Genomic DNA, 20,212 nt, shown 5'->3' on the forward strand with positions numbered 1-20,212 from the left:
TATCATAGAGACTTACAGCAGAGAATTTGACCATTCAGTTTTTTGAAAGGGCAGTTGAGTTTAATTGAATCATAGAATTTACAGTGCAGGAGGCCATTCAGCTCACTGAGTCTGCACCCTCCTCAAGCCAATGCCTCTACCCTATCCCCGTAACCCCAGTTAACCTTTTTTGGACACTAAAGGCAATTTAGCATGGCCAATCCACCTAACTTGCACATCTTTGGACTGTGGGAGGAAACCAGAGCACCCGGAGGAAACCCTTGCAGACACGGGAAAAACATGCAGACTCCGCCATGGACAGTGACCTGAGCCGGGAATCGAACCTGGGACCCTGGAGTTGGGAAGCAACTGTGCTAACCACTGTGCTAGCATGCTGCCCCACCTGAGCCCTTGATATTTTTGTTATCTTTAATCCTGGTGATTTATGCTCAAATATCTGCCCAACTCCCTTTTAAAATTATTTATTCTGAATTCTCTCTGTATGTACCCAAATAGATGCACTAAGGGGCACCTTAGAGTGGACAATCTCTGGGCACTAAGGGGCAACTTAGTATGGCCAATCCCCATAACCCACGCATCTTTGGACTGTTGGCTGAAGCACCTGGAGGAAACCCACGCAGACACGAGGAGAAAATGCAAACTCCAGATAGTCACCCAAGTCTGGAATTGAACCCTGGAGCAGTGAGGCAGCAATGCTAACCACTGCCACCATGCCGCCCTTTCCACCACCTTTTCAGGTACAGCACTCGAGATCTCAACAGCTAAAACAAAGTTCTCTTTGTTTCTCCAGCCTTTTGTCAATTATTTTAAATCTATGACATCTGTTCATTGACCTTCTTGCCAGATGAATAGGGTTTCTCCATCCACCCTATCTAAACCTTTCATCATGGTGAAAACCTCTATTAGGTCACCACTTAATCTTCACGGCACGGTAGGACAGTGGTTAGCACTGTTGTTTCACAGCGCCAAGGTCCCAGGTTCGATTCCTGCTCGAGTCTGTGTGTGGCGTCTGCACGTTCTCCCAGTGTCTGCGTGGGTTTCCTCCGGTTTCCTCCCACAAGTCCCGAAAGATGTGCTTGTTAGGTGAATTGGACATTCTGAATTCTCCCTCAGTGTACGCGAACAGGCGCTGGAGTGTGACGAATGTGGGATTTTCACAGCAACCTTACTGCAGTGCAATGTAAGCTTACTTGTGACAATAAAGATTATTATTAATAAAACAAAGTGCTAATTTTCTCAACCTCTACTCATAACTTCGGCCTCTCATCCCTGATAACAGCTGGCAAACCACCTCTGCACCACTTCGAAGGTATACACATCTTTCCCAAAGTGTGGAGCCCACAATTATACACAATAATCCAGTTGAAGTTTAACCAGTATTTTTTTTATATTCTATGCCTCGATTTATCAATTCAAATAACTCATGTAGCTTTTAATCACATGCTTATCAACTTGCTCTACCACCTTTAAGGGTGGGAATATGGACACTTGGGTCTCTCTACTCATGTACTTTTCAAAACCACACCACTTGTGGTATACTGTCTTTCCCCATTAAGTCTACCAAAGTGCATCACTCCACACTTCTCTATATTGAACTGTTTTGCTTCTCTGGGTGGGATTTTCATGCAACCCATTGTCTGGTCCGCAGCGGCCCGCCATAGACTGGCAGCAGGATCTCCTGGTCCTGTCGTTGTCAACGGGGTTTTTCATTGAATTTACCCCTCGCTACCGGGAAACAGCAAGTCTCTGCGGATCACGCTGTGAACAGCTGGAAATATCCAGTCTATGTTTCTGTCCATTTAACCATCCTATCGAGATCATGTCGAAGCCGACAACCTTCCTCTTCCCTGTCTACCATAGTGCGAAGTTTACAAACTTTAAAAATTTGCTCCCTAAACAAAGACCAGGCTGTTTATAAATATTGAAGAGAAACAGACCCATAACTGATTTGTAGAGAATACCAAATGCAAACCACTCCTCTCTGCTTCCAGTCACTAAGCAGATCAATACTGCTACTTTCTCTTTCAGCCATGGGATTCCATCTTAACAAATCTGTGTACGGCTTTGTCAAATGTCTTCAGAAAGTCCATACTGCACTACCTGATCAACTTTCTCTGTTGCCGTAAGGAACTGGAACAACCTGCCGTTACCAAATCCATGCTGGCTATCCTTGATGATCACATGCTTTTTCAGATGGAAGTTTATTTTGTCCCTGTAAATCTTGTGAGGTGTGACACTGAATAAAATCATAGATTAAGATACATCAATAATTCACTTTGTTCATACTAAAAGGGCCAATTAAAATTAAAACGAATCAACGGTTTTACTAATAACATTTATTTTTAAAATTGGGATTAAGTCTAGTAATAAAATGTTTTATACCTCACTGGATTGAAATTGATTTGTCGATGCAAGTCATATCTTGCACCCTAGTCTTAAGTATTGCTCATAACTTACAATAAAATATTCACCAAGACATACAAATGTCATTAGATTAATCCAGGAAAAAACATTATATACAAATGTTATGATAGCTACATTAATTTAAAAAAACAATTTATTCTTATATTGCAGGAATACAGTTAGGTGGCAACTTGCATTGATGCAACACGTGGTTAACGGAGAAATAGGACACAAGTTCAACTGAGTCTCCGTCTTCTGATATCACCAAGCTCTTTCATTTGCAATGCAACAGAATGCAATGAAGTAGAAATCAGGTGCTTCACGAATAGGTGTACAATTATTTCCTGGGCTGTTTATGTCTACCACCTAACAGCAGAACTGTCAGAAACTTCAAAGCAGATGTTCATCTTCTGATACAAGGCCCAAGGAGCCAAAAAGGGAGGGTAACAGAGTTCATCATCCTTGGAGCAGAGAGAAAAACATGTTTTCTGTAACCATTGAACAGCAAGAGTATTGATGCCAATTATTTAATGTACTTTTCCATAAACTTCTTGTGGAATTCTGAGCGAAGTGTATCATTCACAAATCTTTTATCTCTCTTTGATTCATCTATTCCTTTCGCACAGTTCTTGAACACTACATCGTCATCCCACCTAAAAGAAAAACAGAATTAAATTATAGCACTAATGCCCCAAGTACAAAAATATCTGAAGTTATTCCTATCATTCATCACCGTTGTCATTTTCATAGGATGATGTGAGCCAACTTAAATTTATCCCCTCCCAAATTGGCACATCCTAATCCCAGTCATGCGCACAATTTACTCAATGTCTCCTGTTCAGTTATGCAATGTTGTTAGCATCATTAGGCAGATTTCATAATGACTGTTTAGAGACAGAATTATTACTTCCCAGCCTTATTAGCATGCATTGTCTTTCAAAACAGGAAAGTAGGAAAATCTACTTCAAAACATAAGCTATGCAAGACACAGGATGGTGCCTCCATCAGTATGCCTAAATCTTAAAACCTAATTTGCAAAACACTAACATGCTTCAGTATCAGAACAGGAACAGCAAATGTGAACTACTTCACATAACCTGGCAGCACGGTAGCATAGTGGTTAGCACAATTGATTCACAGCACCAGCGTCCCAGGTTCAATTCCCCACTGGGTCACTGTCTGGAGTCTGCACGGTCTCCCTGTGTGCGCATGGGTTTCCTCCGGGTGCTACTGTTTCCTCCCACAGTCCAAAGATGTGCAGGTTAGGTGGATTGGCCATGATAAATTGCCCTTAGTGTCCAAAATTATTCTTAGTGTTGGGTTGGGTTATGGGGATAGGGTGGGGATGTGGGCTTGAGTAGGGTGCTCTTTCCAAGGGCCAGTGCAGACTCGATGGGCCAAATGGCCTCCTTCTGCACTGTAAAAATTCTATGATAACTAGCTTGCAAACAGCTTCAAAGGCACCCTCTGAGCTACACGTCCATCGCAGGGGTAGGAAGAAATCTAACTTTCGCCCAAGGATTCTCTCCACCAGAAAACAAGATTATATATATATATTTACTATGCTATGTCAGAAAGTCCACTCATTAGGTTTGACTTAAATTTTTAATCTGTTCTGAAATGAAACAAATTGTTGTATAGATTTCAACTCTGGCATTTGGGTGGAATGCATGAACTAGAAAATTAACATTTGATGAAAGGAGATTTAAACTCTTACAAATCTATAGGTTCAGAGAGTTCTAACATTCAGGCCAAATAAATTCTAATTCCTAGATGAGTAAATGACAGAATTAAAGCACGACTGTTTCATGCTGTTTGAAATGAAGAAAAAGAATTAAGGAAGCAGCCATAAACTAAGGCTGAAGTATAAAGCAGATTATGAGAGACTGTGTAATGTGACCATATAGGTATGCTTGACACACAATTCTAAAAGGAACACTGTCACAACGTGACTTTTCCACCTGTGACTCAATGGAAGTTCTTATTCATAGCCAGTGTTTTAACTTTTAAAAATAAATTAGAATACCCACTTCACCGTTTCCAATTAAGGGGTAATTTAGCGTGGCCAATTCACCTACCCTACACACCTTTTGAGTTGTGGGGGCAAAACACACGTTAACATGGGGAGAATGTGCAAACTCCACACGACAGTGACTCAGAGCCGGGATTGAACCTGGGACCTCGGGGGCATGAGACAGCAGTGCTAACCACAAGCACCTTTCACAATCTTAAATTGCCAAAGTACTTATCAGCAATTACGTATTTTTGAAGTGTAAGGAAATGCAGCAACAAAATTGTGCACAGCAACCTCCCACAAACAGCAACAAGATGAATGACCAATTAGGCTGTTGATTCTGGAATGTTAATGAGGACAGCAGGGAATCCAAGCTCTGCAAAGAATAGTGGTATGAGATCTTTCACGTCCATCTGAGAGGGCACATAAAATCAACGGCTCACCTTATAGATAGACGTCTTACAATACCAGGCTAAGTCCAACAGGTTTGTTTCGAATCACTAGCTTTCGGAGCGCAGTTCCTTCCTGAGGTGAATCCTCATTCACCTCAGGAAGGAGCTGCACTCTGAAAGCTAGCGATTCAAAACAAACCTGTTGGACTTTAACCTGGTGTTGTAAGACTTCTTACTATGCCCATCCAGTCCAACGCCGGCATCTCCACATCACACCTTATATATGGCATCTCAGGCAGTTCATCAGCTTCAGTTATGTATTGAAGCATCAAGAACTTGAACCCATGACCTTTCAATTTAGACAAGAGTGCTAATCATTGAGCCAACAAACAGAATAAATTAATTAAAGGTCGTTGCAAATTAATTTCAGTGCAGAATGGCTTATTTCAATGTCATTTTCATACAGTGATGTCTATAATGAAGACTGATGACATTCATCTCATCCATCTAGATGAAGGAAGGTACATCACCAGTCTACACTATATTCAACTCAGGTGGGAAAGTGGAGTTGAGGCAGATAATCAGCAATGATCCAGAATGGGCAGCAGGTTTAAGAGGCGTATAGTCTACTCCAGCTCCTATTTCTTACTTTCTTAGTGTTGTCCTGCCAGAAGGCATTTCATTGTACAAGACTTCAGTTTTGTGCAAACAATTTGATACACTGGAAATTAAATTATGTTCAAAGTTGCTCAAGAACCCAATTTTGATGCTTGACCATATTTTACTGCAGCAAGAAAAAAAGGTCAGGCAATTGACAATATTCAAAAACATAGCTACTGATCACAGCTCAGAATATCTTTAGCATTCCACAGTATGCATTACAAACGTATTTCCATGTTCCATCTCTACAGAAAAGTGTCAGCATATTGGCTACTCAAACAGTCTTGTTTCTGTTAACAGAATATTCTAAATGGTTTTATCACTTTACCTCCGCTTCACTTTGAAGTTTGACTGTCCAATGAGGTTCAACAGAGGATTGCCACTCAGAATATTTTCCATTCTAATTCTTTCTTCTTCAGCTTTCTGTTCACGCTCCTATGGAAGTTATAAATTCACAGTTATGCAGGGATGTGCCATTTAGAAACTTGTGATTTCTGAATATCTTTATTTTCTAACCGACCCCCCCCCCCCTCCCCATATTTGAGCAGTGTTATAAGTCAAACTGTTTAAGGTTTTGCAAATTCCAAAAATGCATCAGAGGTTTTCTAGTTCACAATAGTGAGGCATCAGCTGTCCTCATTTCTTCTGTCACTCATATGCTAAATTTACAATACTGCTAGAAAAGCAGAGGACCATTGGGAAAAAAAAAGTCAAGTCTGTTCTGCCATTCAATAGAATCATGACTGATCTGCAACCTACCTCCATAAAACTACTTTTTCCCATAACTCTTAATACCCTTGGCCAACAAAAATCTATCATTCTCAATTTTAAAATTAACAATTGATCTAGCATCAATTGTTGTTTGTGGAAGAGAATTCCAAATTTCAAGTGTTTCCTAATTTCACTTCTGGAAAGTTTGCCTCTAATTATTTGTTTATGTTGTCAGTCCTAGATTCCCTAATCAGCAATTATTTCTCCTAAGCAAACCACAACAACTTCATTGTTAACAACTCCATACAAAATATATTTGCTGCCCTGCATAGGTACAAAAAAAAATCAAAGGCTAATGGAACACTGGCTTTCATCTCAAGGGGGCTGGAATATAAAAGGTGAAGATTCAATTGTACAATAACTTTTTTAAAAATAAATTTAGAGTACCCAATAATTTTTTTCCAATCAAGGGGCAATTTAGCCTGGTCAATCTACCGACCCTACACATCTTTAGGCTGTGGGGGTGAAACCCACGCAGCCACAGGAAGAATGTGGAAACTCCACACGGACAGGGACCCAGAGCAGGGATTGAACCTGGGACCTTGGCGCCGTGAGACAGCAGTGCTAACCACTGCACCACCGTGCTGCCCCATTATACAGAAACTTAATCATATTCCATCTGAAGCATTACTTTCAGTTTTGGGCACTGTGTCTGAAGGCTATATTGGCCGTGCAGAGGGTCACAAGTGCAGATTAACCATCATGCTATCTAGTGTTAAAGGGTTAAATTGTGAAGGCAGGTTGCATAAACCTAGCTTTCATTCCCATGAGTTATAATGGTTGGAGGTGTTATCAAATTGAGGTGCTCAAAACAATGGTCACTCAATAGGCTTGATGCAGGGATGTAATTTTAAACTTAAGAGCTATGAATTTTGAGACTGAAAAACCAAGGATAGCATAAATCTTTAACTTGCACTCCTGAATGCTCTGGATACCAAGATTAATAGATTTTGCTAGATAAGAGTAGCAATGGATATAGATCAGGGTGGGCAAACTACGGCCCGCAGGCTGCATGCGGCCCACCAAGTCATTAAAAAATTTTTTTTTTTTTTTTAAGGTTAATGGGGGGGGGGGGGGGGGGCTGTTGGGTTACTTACTGGTATAGGGTGGATACGTTGACTTGAGTAGGGTGATCATTGCTCGGCACAACGTCGAGGGCCGAAGGGCCTGTTCTGTGCTGTACTGTTCTATGTTCTATATGAGGTGCCCAGAATCATAACCGGGTGAAGTAATTATTTTACTTAATATACTATGCGGCCCTTTAAAATTGTGAATTTCTGAATGTGGCCCTTGCACGGAAAGGTTTGCCCACCCCTGATATAGATCAAAGGCTGGTAAATGGAATTAAGATACTGATCAGTCATGATGTTTTAATAGCAAAACAAGCTCAAGGGGCTGACTAGCCTACTCCCATTTCCATTGGAACATAAATAGGCTATTTACCACTTTGAGCCGGTTCCACAATTAATTAGATCATAGCTGATCTGTGACAACTCCAAATACCTGTTTTTGTCCCTTAGCCTTTATAATAATCTTTATTAGTGTCACAAGTAGGCTCACATTAACACTGCCACACTCCAGCGCTTGTTCAGGTACACAGAGGGAAAATTCAGAATGTCCAATGGGAGGAATCCGGACCATCTGAAGGAAACCCACGCAGACACAGGGAGAACGTGTAGACTCCGCACAGACAGTGACCCCTTAATACCTTTGATTAACAAAAATCAAGACTTAATATTAACAATTAATCTAACAATCTGGTGGAAGAATCCAAGCTTCTACCATCCTGTGCATATAAAAGTGCTTCCAAGCTTCACTCTTTAAAGACCTGGCTCTAATCTATAGCCCATGTCCCCCTTTCCTAGGCATCCCAAACAGCAAACTTAGTTTCCGTCTACCTACCTCAAAAGTGCCCCTCAAAATCTCGAAAATATTGATAAATCACTCCTGCACCTAAATTCCAGGTTGTGTAATCTCTCCTCAACATTTTCCTCTTGGAGTCCAGGCATCATTCTGGCAAATCGTCAATTAAATTCTTCCTCGGGGCAAGTATTTTCTTTCTCAAGAATGGAGCTCAGAACTGCACAGGTGCTGTCTCACTTGGACTTTGTACAGCTACAACATATCTACATCCTTGCATAATCTGGCCTCCGATTGCTGGAATCCAGGGACCGATTCAATGGAAAAGAAATTCTGTCCAGTTTTGAGCGCCACGAAACACCCTGGTTTCAACAACACGTTGCCGTTTTCTCTGCCAAAGCCGCACTTTGAGTTATCTCATCTCTCCTCTCCTCTCCCCACCCCGCTCCCCGCCAATGACTCATTTAATGAGGATCTGGATCATACCCAGTGAGGGAAAGATCGAGATTGCGACATCTCGCGAGACCCATTAAGTCTCGCAAGGTATTTCAAGCGTTTCAAATCTCGCGAGATTCGACTGCCTTGTTCCGGCACCAAGCCGGCACGATGAGGCCATTAAATCGCGGCCCAAACGTTTTTTAAAATTCATTAACTGATATGTGCATCACTCACTCACCAGGCCAGCATTTACTGACAACCTTAGTTTCCCTACAGAAGGTGGCAGTGTGCTGCCTTCTCCACCCACTGCAGTCCTTGAGGTGTAGGTACAAACATAGTGTTGTTAGGGAAAGAATTCCATTATTTTGACCTGGCAACAGGAAGGAATAGCGATATATTTCCACGCCAAGATAGTGAGTGACATGGTGTGGAACATCCAGGCAGTGGTCACCCAGGTACCTGTTGCTTTTGTCCTTCTGGTTGGTTTGGAAGGTGCTGCCTAAGGAACATTGGTAAGTTCCTGCAGTGCATCTTCTGGATGGTCACTGTTCATCGATGGTGGAGTGACTGAATGTTTGTGGAAGGGGTAGCAATCAAGTGGACTGCTTTGTCCTAGATGGTGTTGAGCTTCTTCAATGTTGTTGGAGCAGCATTCATCCAGGAAAGTGGAGAGTATTCCATCACACTCGTGACTTGTGCCTTGTAAATGGTAGACAGGCTTTGAGTGGTTAGGGAGGTGAGCTACTTGCCGCAGGAATCCTAGCCTTTGACCTGCTTTGGGAGTAAGGCTAGCTAAGTTCAGTTTCTGGTTAAAACGAATTCCCAGGATGTTGATAGTGGGGATTTCAGTGATAGTAATGCCATTGAATGTTAAAGGGTGATGGTCAGATCTTCTCTTGTTGGATATAGTTATCATCTGGCGCTTGTGTGAAAATAGGAATTAGGAACAGAAGTACGCAACTCAGCCCTTTGAGCCAGCTCCGCCATTCAATCAGAACATGGCTGATCTCTTCCTGCTCTTAAATCCACCTTTCTATCTCCAGCAATTCTCCAGCCGCGTTGCGCACTCCCTTGAGCGCAACGTGGCCAATGGATGCTGGGAGAGGCTTCCAGCGAGCCTCACGAAAGCCTCCGCGCCTTGCGAGATTTTCCGAAGTCCTGCAAGATGTCGGAATTGGAACTCCTTCCCAAATGGGTGTGACCAAATGGTGCTCCCAGAAGCAGGTCGTATACCTACTTATGACCTAATCATGCGGGATCCACTGGCCTCCCTCGATTATTCGGCCTCCCCAGGGAGGCTGAAGCCAGGCGCCCATCAGTGCTGGTCCACACAAACCTGGCGGATCTGCACTCGGGGGCCATCGGAGACCCCTGGATGGTCAGGGTAAGTGCACGGTAGCCCCCTGTCCCTCCCCTGGAACGTGGGAATCTTGGCACTGCCCAGCTTGGCACTGCAACACTGCCATTGCAAAGATGCCTGGATGGCACTGCCAACCCAGGAGCACTGCCTGGATGGCAACGCAAGGGTGCCCAAGTTCCAGGGTGGCATTGCCAAGGGCAGGGGGCAAGGAGGACCATGCCCAGAAAATGAGGGTGTTGGGAGGGGGGTGCTGTAAGGGGGGTCTGAAAGAGAGGGGGGGGGGGGGGGGGGGTAGTGTCCACATGTTGGGGGGGGGGGGGTGTAAGGTCACTTGGAAATCGAGGCACCCTTTCAAAATGGCAGCCCAATCTCCCCAGTGCTAAAAAGTGTAATTGAATAGCAGTGGGGAACTCCCCGAAAACCCTACCACAAATTAACTTAGAATTTTTTGGGGAGAATTGCACCCAGAGAATGTTACTCGCCACTTGGGTCAGCTCAAGCCTGGATATTGTCCCGGGCTTGCTGCAATTGGACATGGAGTACTTCAGTATCCGGGCAGTCGTTGATCGTGCTGAACCTGTGCAGTCATCTGCGAACATTCCCACTTCTGACCTGAAGGATGGTCATTGATGAAGCAGCTGACAATGTTGGGCCTCGGATACTACCCCGAGGAACTCCTGCGGTAATGTCCTGGAACTGAGATAATTGACCTCCAACTACCAAAACCATCTTCCTTTATGCTGGGTGTGACTCCATCCAACGGAGAGTTTTACCCGGATTCCCATCGACTCCAGTTTTGCTCGGGCTCCCTGATGCCATACTCGGTCAAATGCTGCCTTGATGTCAAGGGCAGTCACTCTCACCTCACCTCTGGTATTCAGCTCTTTTGTCCATGTTTGAATCAAGGCTGTAATGAGGTCAGAAGCTGAGTGGCCCTGGCAGAACACAAACTGAGCTTCAGTGAGCAGGTTATTGCTGAGTAAGTGCCACTTGATAGTACTGTTGATGGTCCCTTCCATCACTTTGTTGATGATTGATAGAGTGGTAATTGGTTGGGTTAGATTGGTCCTGTTTCTTGTGCACAGGATAAATCTAGGCAATATTCCACTTTGCCGGTAAATGCCAGTTTTGTAGCTGTACTGGAACAGCTTGGCTAGGGGCACGGCAAGTTCTGGAGCACGAGTCTTCAAGGCTATTGCCGAAATATTGTCAGGCGCATAGCCTTTGGAGCGTCCAGTGACTTCAGCCATTTCTTGATATCATGTAGAGTAAATCGAATTGACTGAAGGCTTATCGTGAAGTGGCATTGGGATATATCCCACGTTAAAGATACTATATTAATACAAGCTTAGTTATTAACAATATGGTTAAAACCCCAAAAGACTCACATTTATATAGCACTTTTCATGTCCGCCTGATAGATGTAGGTCTTAGTTTAACGTCGCATCTGAGAGACAACACCTCCAATAGTGCAAGTGCTCCCACAGTAACATACTGGAGTGTTGGCCTTGATTTTGTGTTAAATCCTGTAGTTGGACTTGATTCTGGAATCTTGCAATTCAAAGTCAGCATGCTACCAACTGATGCTAAAAATATCACACCGGTAGACAATGGCAAAGTAGCACAGGACAAAATCGTTGGCTTTGAAAGCAGACCAAGGCAGGCCAGCAGCACTGTTCAATCCCAACCTCTTCGAACAGGCGCCGGAATGTGGCAACTGGGGGCTTTTCACAGTAACTTCATTTGAAGCCTATTTGTGACAATAAGCGATTTTCTATATGAATTCTAGAAGGGAAAGTTTTTGAGCCCAAGTGCAGGAGGTACACAAATTCTCCTTAAAACATTTTTTACCGAATCACTAGAGGGATTGCAACTCACTACCAAGTTATGCCTTCTGTTGGTCAATCACAAAACAATAGAATTGATATCAGTAACGGCAGAGAAGACTTTAGTCGACACACTACAGACTCCTTAGTTGCAAAATAGCGAGGCCAGCAGTCCTCAAGAGGGAAAACATTGAATTACATGTTGCTTTCAATTATTTTAACACAGTTGTGATGTACAAAATTAGGATCAGGTATGACGATTGGCCAGTCATTCTGGGCAAGCAAAAGTATAAAACTGCTAATTTTATCATTTGAAATCACAGTCATCTCTTCAATTAGCATTGGTGCACATCAGTCAGCTAGCTCTCACTCTCTGGAATTCTCTCCCAAACCCTTCCACCAGCAGGGAGTTGGGAGGACCTGTGGGTAAAGATGGAAGCGGGCTCGTCAGAGGTCGGGGTTGGGGTGCTGGTAATGGCGCCGCTCCCGATGGTACCAGGGAAGTATACGGTGAATTCCATGGTGGTGGCCACGTTGAAGATTTGGAGGCAGTTTAGAAAGCACTTGAAGCTGGGGGACGGGTCAGGAGGATGCTGATTAGGGCAGATGATGGATTTGAGCTGGGGAGGATGGTGCAAAGTTTTGGGGATGGGAAGAGGGGGATTAAGGAAATGAAGGATATGTTCCTGGGAGGGTAATTTGCAAGTTTGGAGGATCTGGGCAAGAAGGATGGATTGGCGTGGGGAGAACGTTTTAGCATATGCAGGTTTGGGACTTTGCAAGGAAGGTTTGCCCGACAGCATCTCACTCCTCGCCTTTGGAGGCGGTGCTGTCAGTTAGGGGATTGGACAGGGGATGGCCGTCTCGGCCAGGGAGGATTCTGGAGAAGGATGGGATGTCTATGGAGGGGTTAAGGCTAAATGGAAGAGCTGGGGGCGACGCAGTAAGAGGGATTGTGGTGTGAGGTGCTGAGGAGGGTGAATGCCTCAACTTTATGCTCAAGGTTGGGGCTGAAACAGTTGAAGGTAGTGTACAGGGTGCACCGTACAAAATCAAGGATAAGCCGACTGTTCGAAGGGGTGGAGGATATTTGAGAGTGTTGTGGGAGTTGCCCTGCGAACCATGTTCAAATGTTTTGGTCCTGTCCGAAGCTAGATAGGTTTTGGAGGACAGTGTTCAGTACAATTTTGGGGGTCTTACACACTGGTGTGAAACCCGGCCCCTGGAAGCCAGATTCAGGGTGCCAGACTGGCCAGAGCTGCAGGCGGGTGAGGGGGCAGATCTTTTAGCATTTGCCTTGCTGATTGCTCGCATCCAGGTCTCGTTGGGGTGGACGTCAGCTTCTCCACCCTGTGCGTCGGCATGACAGGGAGACCAGCTGAAGTTTTTTGTCTCTGGAAAAGGTGAATCTTGCGCTGGGTTACAATTGTTGGGGTTTGTTTATCATGTACTCTCGGAAGATGGTTACCGTTAACTATGGAGGGTTGGGAGTTTTTGTTTGGGATCGTTTTGTATTGTTGAAAATTTGCTGAATTAAAATACTTTTTTAAAAAACCCTCCTACCATTCCGCCTCCACCCCTTCCTTGAAACCCACAACTATGTCCGAGGGTTTAGTCATTCTTCATAATCATCTTCTTTAGCTTATAATCATTGTCTTTGGCTCAATCACCTGTTTTTTACACCATGCCTCTTGAACATGATGGGACATTTGTTTACTTTAAAAGTTGCTACATAAATCCACATTGTGGCATTGTTGAAAAACAACAAATAAGTGGCTAGCAATGCTACGTTGCCAAACAGCTAGTTTTCCCCTTAACCATTTAAATGAAACTCCCTCATTCAGCAAATTCCAACAATTCATATTTGGCCCATAGAATGTAGAAGAATACAATGCATCTCCTGGCTAATTAAGAAATTAAAACAATAAGTGTCTGTGGAGAAAACCGCATCTCAACTGTTCCATGTTCATGACGAATGAATGAAGTGCAGTAGCAGGAAGCAATACTGGCAAACACAGGAAAAGTATGTATTAAAATGTGTTGGGAATAAGATACCTGAAAAGAACATTCAAGTTTCCCCAAGTTAAATGTTACTGAAGAAGTACAGTAAATTGGTCTAATCCATGTCCCTGGAATCTGCCAACAGAACAGCTGCTCATGATCTTGAGTCTCTGCATCATATATTTTAAAAATCCTATTGGCCTAGTTTAAAACTTTTAAGATGCGTCTGATGAAATGCCGAAGTGCCGTTTAGATTTTCACTGCATCCAAGTGCATGTCAAGCTGCTATCTAATTTTTGAAAAGGCAGTTCTAAATCACAAGACAATTTCTGTCTATGAAAAGAGCCACAGTTTACCAAATACAGGCTACAATGCATGAATACAAGTTTTGAAATCAAGCATTTACTAAAAACAAAAATCAATCAGGCAGTACTGAATTATAAACATTTCCAACTTCATAGACTCTTATGTCACAACTACAACAATCAAGTTCCAAGTTCCGCAGCAGGGTAAATATTCACTTTTGCGCCTCAGACGTTATACAAATTTAACTAGTCCAACCCAAAAGATCGAAAGCCATAAAAGCAATTAAACATTCCTTTTCCCAGGTTCTCTCTCAGAGGAATAGAATCCTCACTGGTCACAATTAATGTAACTCTCACAAATTAAAAATAATCTCACTCGGGGAGTGAGCATTATTTGGGATGGGAGAGGACAGTGCGCAATGTAGCAAATAGGGTGAGCATTGATGGGTCTGATCCTATACATGTGGTTGTAGAACCAATTGTATCCATCACCGTCACCCCCACCCCCCAAAGTGCTATCAGTACGGTAGAATTGTAATTCCTCTGATAAATTTTATGTCAAGTTATTTTTCAGCCAGCATAATAATTGAACCACTGATGACTAAACTTATTCAGACTGATCACTGATGTGTAAAAATTCATCCCAAACTTCCCTTCTTACTTCCGAATTCCAGTGTACATATAAACTAATTGAGCAATAAGGAAAACATATACTGGGTAAGTAAATAATTATTCAGTTTAAAGATCACAAAGGCATGAAGGCCAGCTTCACTACTACATTCAATGGCATATAGAATCATAGAATTCACAGTGCGGAAGGAGGCCATTCGGCCCATCGAGTCTGCACCAGCCATTAGAAAGAGCACCATACTTAAGCCATGCCTCCACCCTATCCCCGTAACCCCACCCAACCTGTTTTGGACATTAAGGGCAATTTAGCATGGCCAATCCACCTAACCTGCACATATTTGACTGTGGGAGGAAACCGGAGCACCCGGAGGAAACCCACGCAGAGACATGGAGAACCTGAAGATTCTGCACGGACAGTGAACCAAGCTGGGAATCAAACCTGGGACCCTGCGCTGTGAAGCAACTGTGCTAACCATTATGCTACTAAGCCACGCTGGAAATAGATATCATAGTACTATGTACCAGAGGACCTGAAAAGGAAAAGATTGATCAGAAATATTTTGCAGTGGGGAGAACTAGAAGATGCGTGTTTACAGTAGAGAAACAATACTGGACAACATACTGTTTAGAACAGGGTTATTCAAAGTCACGGTCGTGACCCGCGGGTGGGTCACGGGCTGCTGGCGGAAGGGTCACATGATGGTCCCGATCGCCGGAGAAACACACAATAGCCGTTACCGACTTTTACAACAAGAATTGCTGCCGCTGCTGCCTTTTAAATGGAGATACATTATTATGTCCAGAGTCTTCCGGCCAGAAGCGGCAGCAGAAAGCAGGTCACACACCCTGCACGTAGCATTGTCATGAAGTGCCATCCAGGTGCATTCGTTTGGAGCCAAAGCAGAGAGCAGAGCTGTTTAGATTTTGCAACTGCTGACAAGCAAGACAGATGAACAGTGAAGATCTTACAATATAGTGGTTAGCACTACTGCCTCACAGCGCCAAGGACCTGGGTTCAAATCCGACCTTGGGTGACTGTGTTTGTGGAGTTTGCACTTTCTCCCAGTGTCTGCGTGTGTTTCCTCCGGGTGCTCCTGTTTTCTCCCACAGTCCAAAGATGTGCAGGTTAGGTGAATTGGTTATGCTAAGTTGAGTCTAGGTGGGGTTACAGGGATAGTGTGGGGTTTGGGCCTAGGTAGGGTGCTCTTTCAGAGGGCCGATGCAGTTTTGATGGACCGAATGGCTTTCTTCTGCACTGTAGTGATTCTACGATTCAATGGTTTTCTTAAAAGTAAGAGACGGCAAGAGATTCAAATAGGCAGTTTACCTATTGGACAGGATCTCACGACAGAATCTGCTGGAGTCCAGGGCAGGACAGAGCAGTGATATGTTAGAGCTCCAGGGCTTCTGGTTAACAACCCTGGAAAAAGAAACTTAACTTGGAACAACATAGTATAAAGACGATTTCTTGAGGTATGGTTTTGTTAATTGTGACAATGCAAATAAGGAGGCAAAGCCCATGTGTGTTATATGCAGGGGAGTACTGGCAAATTAGAGTAATTTCAGAATTTTAAAGAGAAGTGAAGTGGTGTGTGAAAAATTCCTTTTCAGCTCAGGACTGCAGTCAGTTATTAACTTAGAGCTGACTCCAAATTAGAAGACTACTCTGCTGCATCTTACCTGTCATACCATATTAAAAGCACGCCAAAAGTCCAAAAAGGTTGTTAGAATGATGGTGTTGTGTTTTGCAGAAGTATCCAATGCTGAGTACAACATGCATTTTGTTGTTGCAGTTCACGATGACCGACGTGTGAGGCTGAACCTTCCGTTTTCATAAAGGTGAAGACGGCACAAAGGAATGGCTGAAATCTGCACCTGATATGCACATTATCCTCTGCTCCTTTAAACCGGATTCAAATGAGATTGAGAAGATAAAACAGGCTCCAGTTATGCATTAAAAGGTAAGCGAGCGTGGCATGTGTCGCAAATATCGGTAAGCGCATGTCACGAAGGTTGGCCGCCGTATGAAGGTTCGCCAGCATGGGCCCCGAAGGTTGGTCGGTTTCCAAAAGTGGGTCCCGGGAATAAAAGTTTGAAAAACATTGGTTTACAACAACCTGCATTGTTGCTATTTAAGGTATTTGCAAATTCTGCATGGCAGACGAAGTACAGGTCAAGTCACCCAATTTAAAAGGCTATTCCAATGAGCAAAATATCAGGAATATGTTATGAGGAAATGTTAGTTACAGCTTGTTTGTGAAGATACTTAACATGGTCTTAATAAAGTCTTCAAATTTGAAATTGTTCACAATGGCAAAGATTTCAAGAATCAAAAGACAAGTCATAATTTAAGTCAGAAGGGAAATCAGATCTTATTCAGACTAATAAAATAGCTTGCGAAAGAAAGTCTTTGAAACGGTGTTTTACAACACAAAAAAAAACAACTGTGTGTGGAGTTTGCATTTTCTTCCAGTGTCTGCTTTGGTTTCCTCCGGTTGCTCCGGTTTCCTCCAATAGTCCAAGAACGTGCAGGTGGATTGGCGTTGCTAAATTGCCGCTTAAGTGTCCAAAAGGTTACGTGGGATTACTGGGATAGGGTTGAGGCATGGGCTCTTAAGTAGGGTGCTCTTTCAGTGTGTTGGCGCTGACTCGATGGGCTGTGCAGGCAGTCAAAATACTCAAGGCTGAGATCGCTAGGTTTTTAATTAATTGGGGAATTAAGGGTTACGGAGATAATAAGTGGGTTTAGTGAGTGTTAAATTAGCTATGATCTTGTTAAATGGCAGAGCAGGGTCAAAAGGCTGAATTGCCTACTCTTGTTCCTATTACTTATGGTCTAAATAGTTTGCATTTCTTTTTTTTTATATAAATATTTTTATTCTCCTCCTTTTTCACATTTTCACCCAAATTTACACCCACCAACAAACAATCAAAGTTTGCATTTCTGTTTGAACATCCCAAAGCACATCCTTTTATCATGGAGATGGACTGTGGGGCTTAGAAGGTTCCTTTGTTTAATTTTGCTGGTTATTTCTCAAAAATGCAGTTGCGGTTTTGGTTTGGTGTTGACTGCAACTCAGAGTTGGGAGAGCCAAGAAAATAATTATTAGGTTTCTATCTTTGGAAGAAAGATACTTTATCACTCACCATGTTGAATGCGGGTGAGGCGCAAGCTTAGTTTGGAATTTCGCTCACCATGTTGAATGCGGGTGAGGCGCAAGCTTAGTTTGGAATTTGTTAGGGGAAAAGCTGGAACATATGCCAAGTTTGAAGCTGAAATAAATAATCTCACAAAGCAGATTGTAGTTAGCTTCTAAATAGTCAGCTTAGAACAAGGTACAGAGAAAATATCTGCCGGTAGCTGGAATCAGCAATTGTACAGAAGCTTTAAGAATTCAGAGGGCCAGGGATGTTCCAGATGTTTACATCCTCAAGTTAGAATGCAGTGAAACTGAAGTTTATCTGAGAAGTCCACAGTTATCAGATTTTGGAGCATTGCTTTTGGTGGTGGTGGTGTCTTTCCCTTTGGATCCCAGGAAAAGTGTTAAATTAACCTTCAAAATTCTTGTATAAGCAACAGAAGGCAGGGAGTAAAATGTAATACATAGCATACATGGTTTTAAGCTATAGCACTAATTTAATGCTTACTTTGCTCAATTATTTTCACAATTTAAAAATATTTATCTGATCAATATTATTGCATTAAAGATTTCGGAATTCTTTTCACTTCATAAAATTAGTTGTCTGTCAATATTATTGTATTAAGGCTAACTTCTCAATTCTGAAAAATCAATCATGCCTACTAGATATGATTGTCTTCTCATTAAAGCAGGACAGGAGTTTTTGTGGCGCAGTGACTGAAGGTCACACTCAGGAACTGCTAGTCATTTTTGCCAGCACACATGACACACTCAGGCCTTGCTGTAGCCAATGATGAGAAGGAATCCTCCCTTAAGGCTACCAAAATACTTGACATTGAATAAATCTACACATGCAAGTCTTATTTACAAGTCCCACAAGGACTTATTTCTACGGCGTCTGACCAGTGGTACCTACACATCTTCGGACTAGTTCATAGTTGTGTCTCAAATTAAAGTATTTCCATTATTTCTTATTCTTTATTTTTTTAATGTTAACATTGTGCTGATCCTAAAGTAAGTATTATTTTAATGTAACCATACTAGCTAATACTTTTAACTAGTAACTCCTGTCCACTAAGATTCTTCATTACTATGAAGATTACATTTATGTAGTTTATACTGGATTTTAACTTTATAATCCACCACTTAAAACTGAAACGTTCATCCACTCTCTGTGTTGTGTTGGACATCTGTGAAATGTACTGAATTCACCAGTTAAAAGTATGAGCTAGTATGGTTACATTAAAATAACACTTGCTTTAGGATCAGCACAATGTTAACATTAAAAAAATAAAGAAGAAATAATGGAAACACTTTAATTTGAGACACAACTATGAACTAGCCCGAAGATGTGTAGGTTAGGCGGATTGGCTATGCTAAATTGTTCCTATATGGGTTGACAGGGACAGGGTAGGGGAGTGGGCCAGGGTCAAGTGCTCTTTCAGAAGGTTGGTGCAGATGCGATAGGCCAAATGTCCTCATTCTGCACTGTAGGAATTCTGTGATTCTAGTTACAAATTGTTCTGTTCATGGCAATAAACCTTTGAATAGAAGGGAAAATGTTACTAAAATTGTTTTGGCCTAAAATGAAACTGTGGTGATGCACAAAAAAAGTATAGTTGCAACTGTAGTCACAATACAAACAAAGAACATTTTAAACTCTTAACAGGTCAGTTCAGTTAAACTGGAAAACAAATCACAAACTCAAACAGGGTCATAACATGTAGATTTGAAACAACATAGTGGAGGATCTTGAGCAGCTCTTTCACATGAGAAATTTCATGGGAAGTATTCATTTGGGTTGTTTCCAGTTATTTTTCCACATCACTTTCCATTTAAAAAATACTCCAGGAAACTGTTCTGATACTCTATCTAGCCAAAATGTATACATGCACTAGTATGTCAGTAAATTTCAACAGCTTAATACATTCTTTCAACAAAATACTCTGCACTAACAAGTACAAAATCCATGGTCAATTTTAATCAGAAGAGGTCAATATGTCTTTTTGCAAGGAAGGTGAGGAATGCAACCTGAACAGATGTAGTGGACAACTAGTTTAGCTGTTTAGTGCCATAGCTGGTTGGATCACTGTAGCAAAAATATGCTTTGCAAGTAACTTTTAATCCACAAGCTAGAAACCAAACTGAGACTAAAAGTGTAACTTGAGGTCACAAAGATGGTTGCCCAATTTGCTTCACTGTACATTCCACAATGCAACCCACGGAGATGGAGATACTGAATCTGCAAGGATCCATCAAGGAGAATAGCCTCAGGAGAATATATGAGTGAATCACATTTCCATTAACAAGGCATCAAGGCAATCACCTGGGATATTCAATGGAGGGCTGCCAGACCTGAATTCAAGAAGCTACAACGGGAACATGCTAAAACCCATTGCTTTAACAATGGAA

General features: G+C 42.4%; 1 protein-coding gene across 2 annotated transcripts in view; it reads right to left on the reverse strand.

The window, feature by feature from the left end:
* Positions 1-2,321: 2,321 nt before the first annotated feature.
* cwc15 (CWC15 spliceosome associated protein homolog) overlaps positions 2,322-20,212 on the reverse strand; it is an 82,002-nt gene continuing 64,111 nt past the window's right edge. For both annotated transcript variants that reach the window (XM_038818190.1, XM_038818191.1), the window contains 2 exons: positions 5,798-5,904; positions 2,322-3,056 (listed from right to left, as the gene is read on the reverse strand). In XM_038818190.1, the coding sequence (XP_038674118.1) occupies positions 2,927-3,056; positions 5,798-5,904 (237 nt within the window). In that variant the 3' untranslated portion in view covers positions 2,322-2,926. The remainder of the gene's footprint in view (positions 3,057-5,797; positions 5,905-20,212) is intronic.

The sequence above is a fragment of the Scyliorhinus canicula genome, chromosome 14 (assembly GCF_902713615.1).
Source record: "Scyliorhinus canicula chromosome 14, sScyCan1.1, whole genome shotgun sequence".
NCBI classification, from domain to species: domain Eukaryota; kingdom Metazoa; phylum Chordata; class Chondrichthyes; order Carcharhiniformes; family Scyliorhinidae; genus Scyliorhinus; species Scyliorhinus canicula.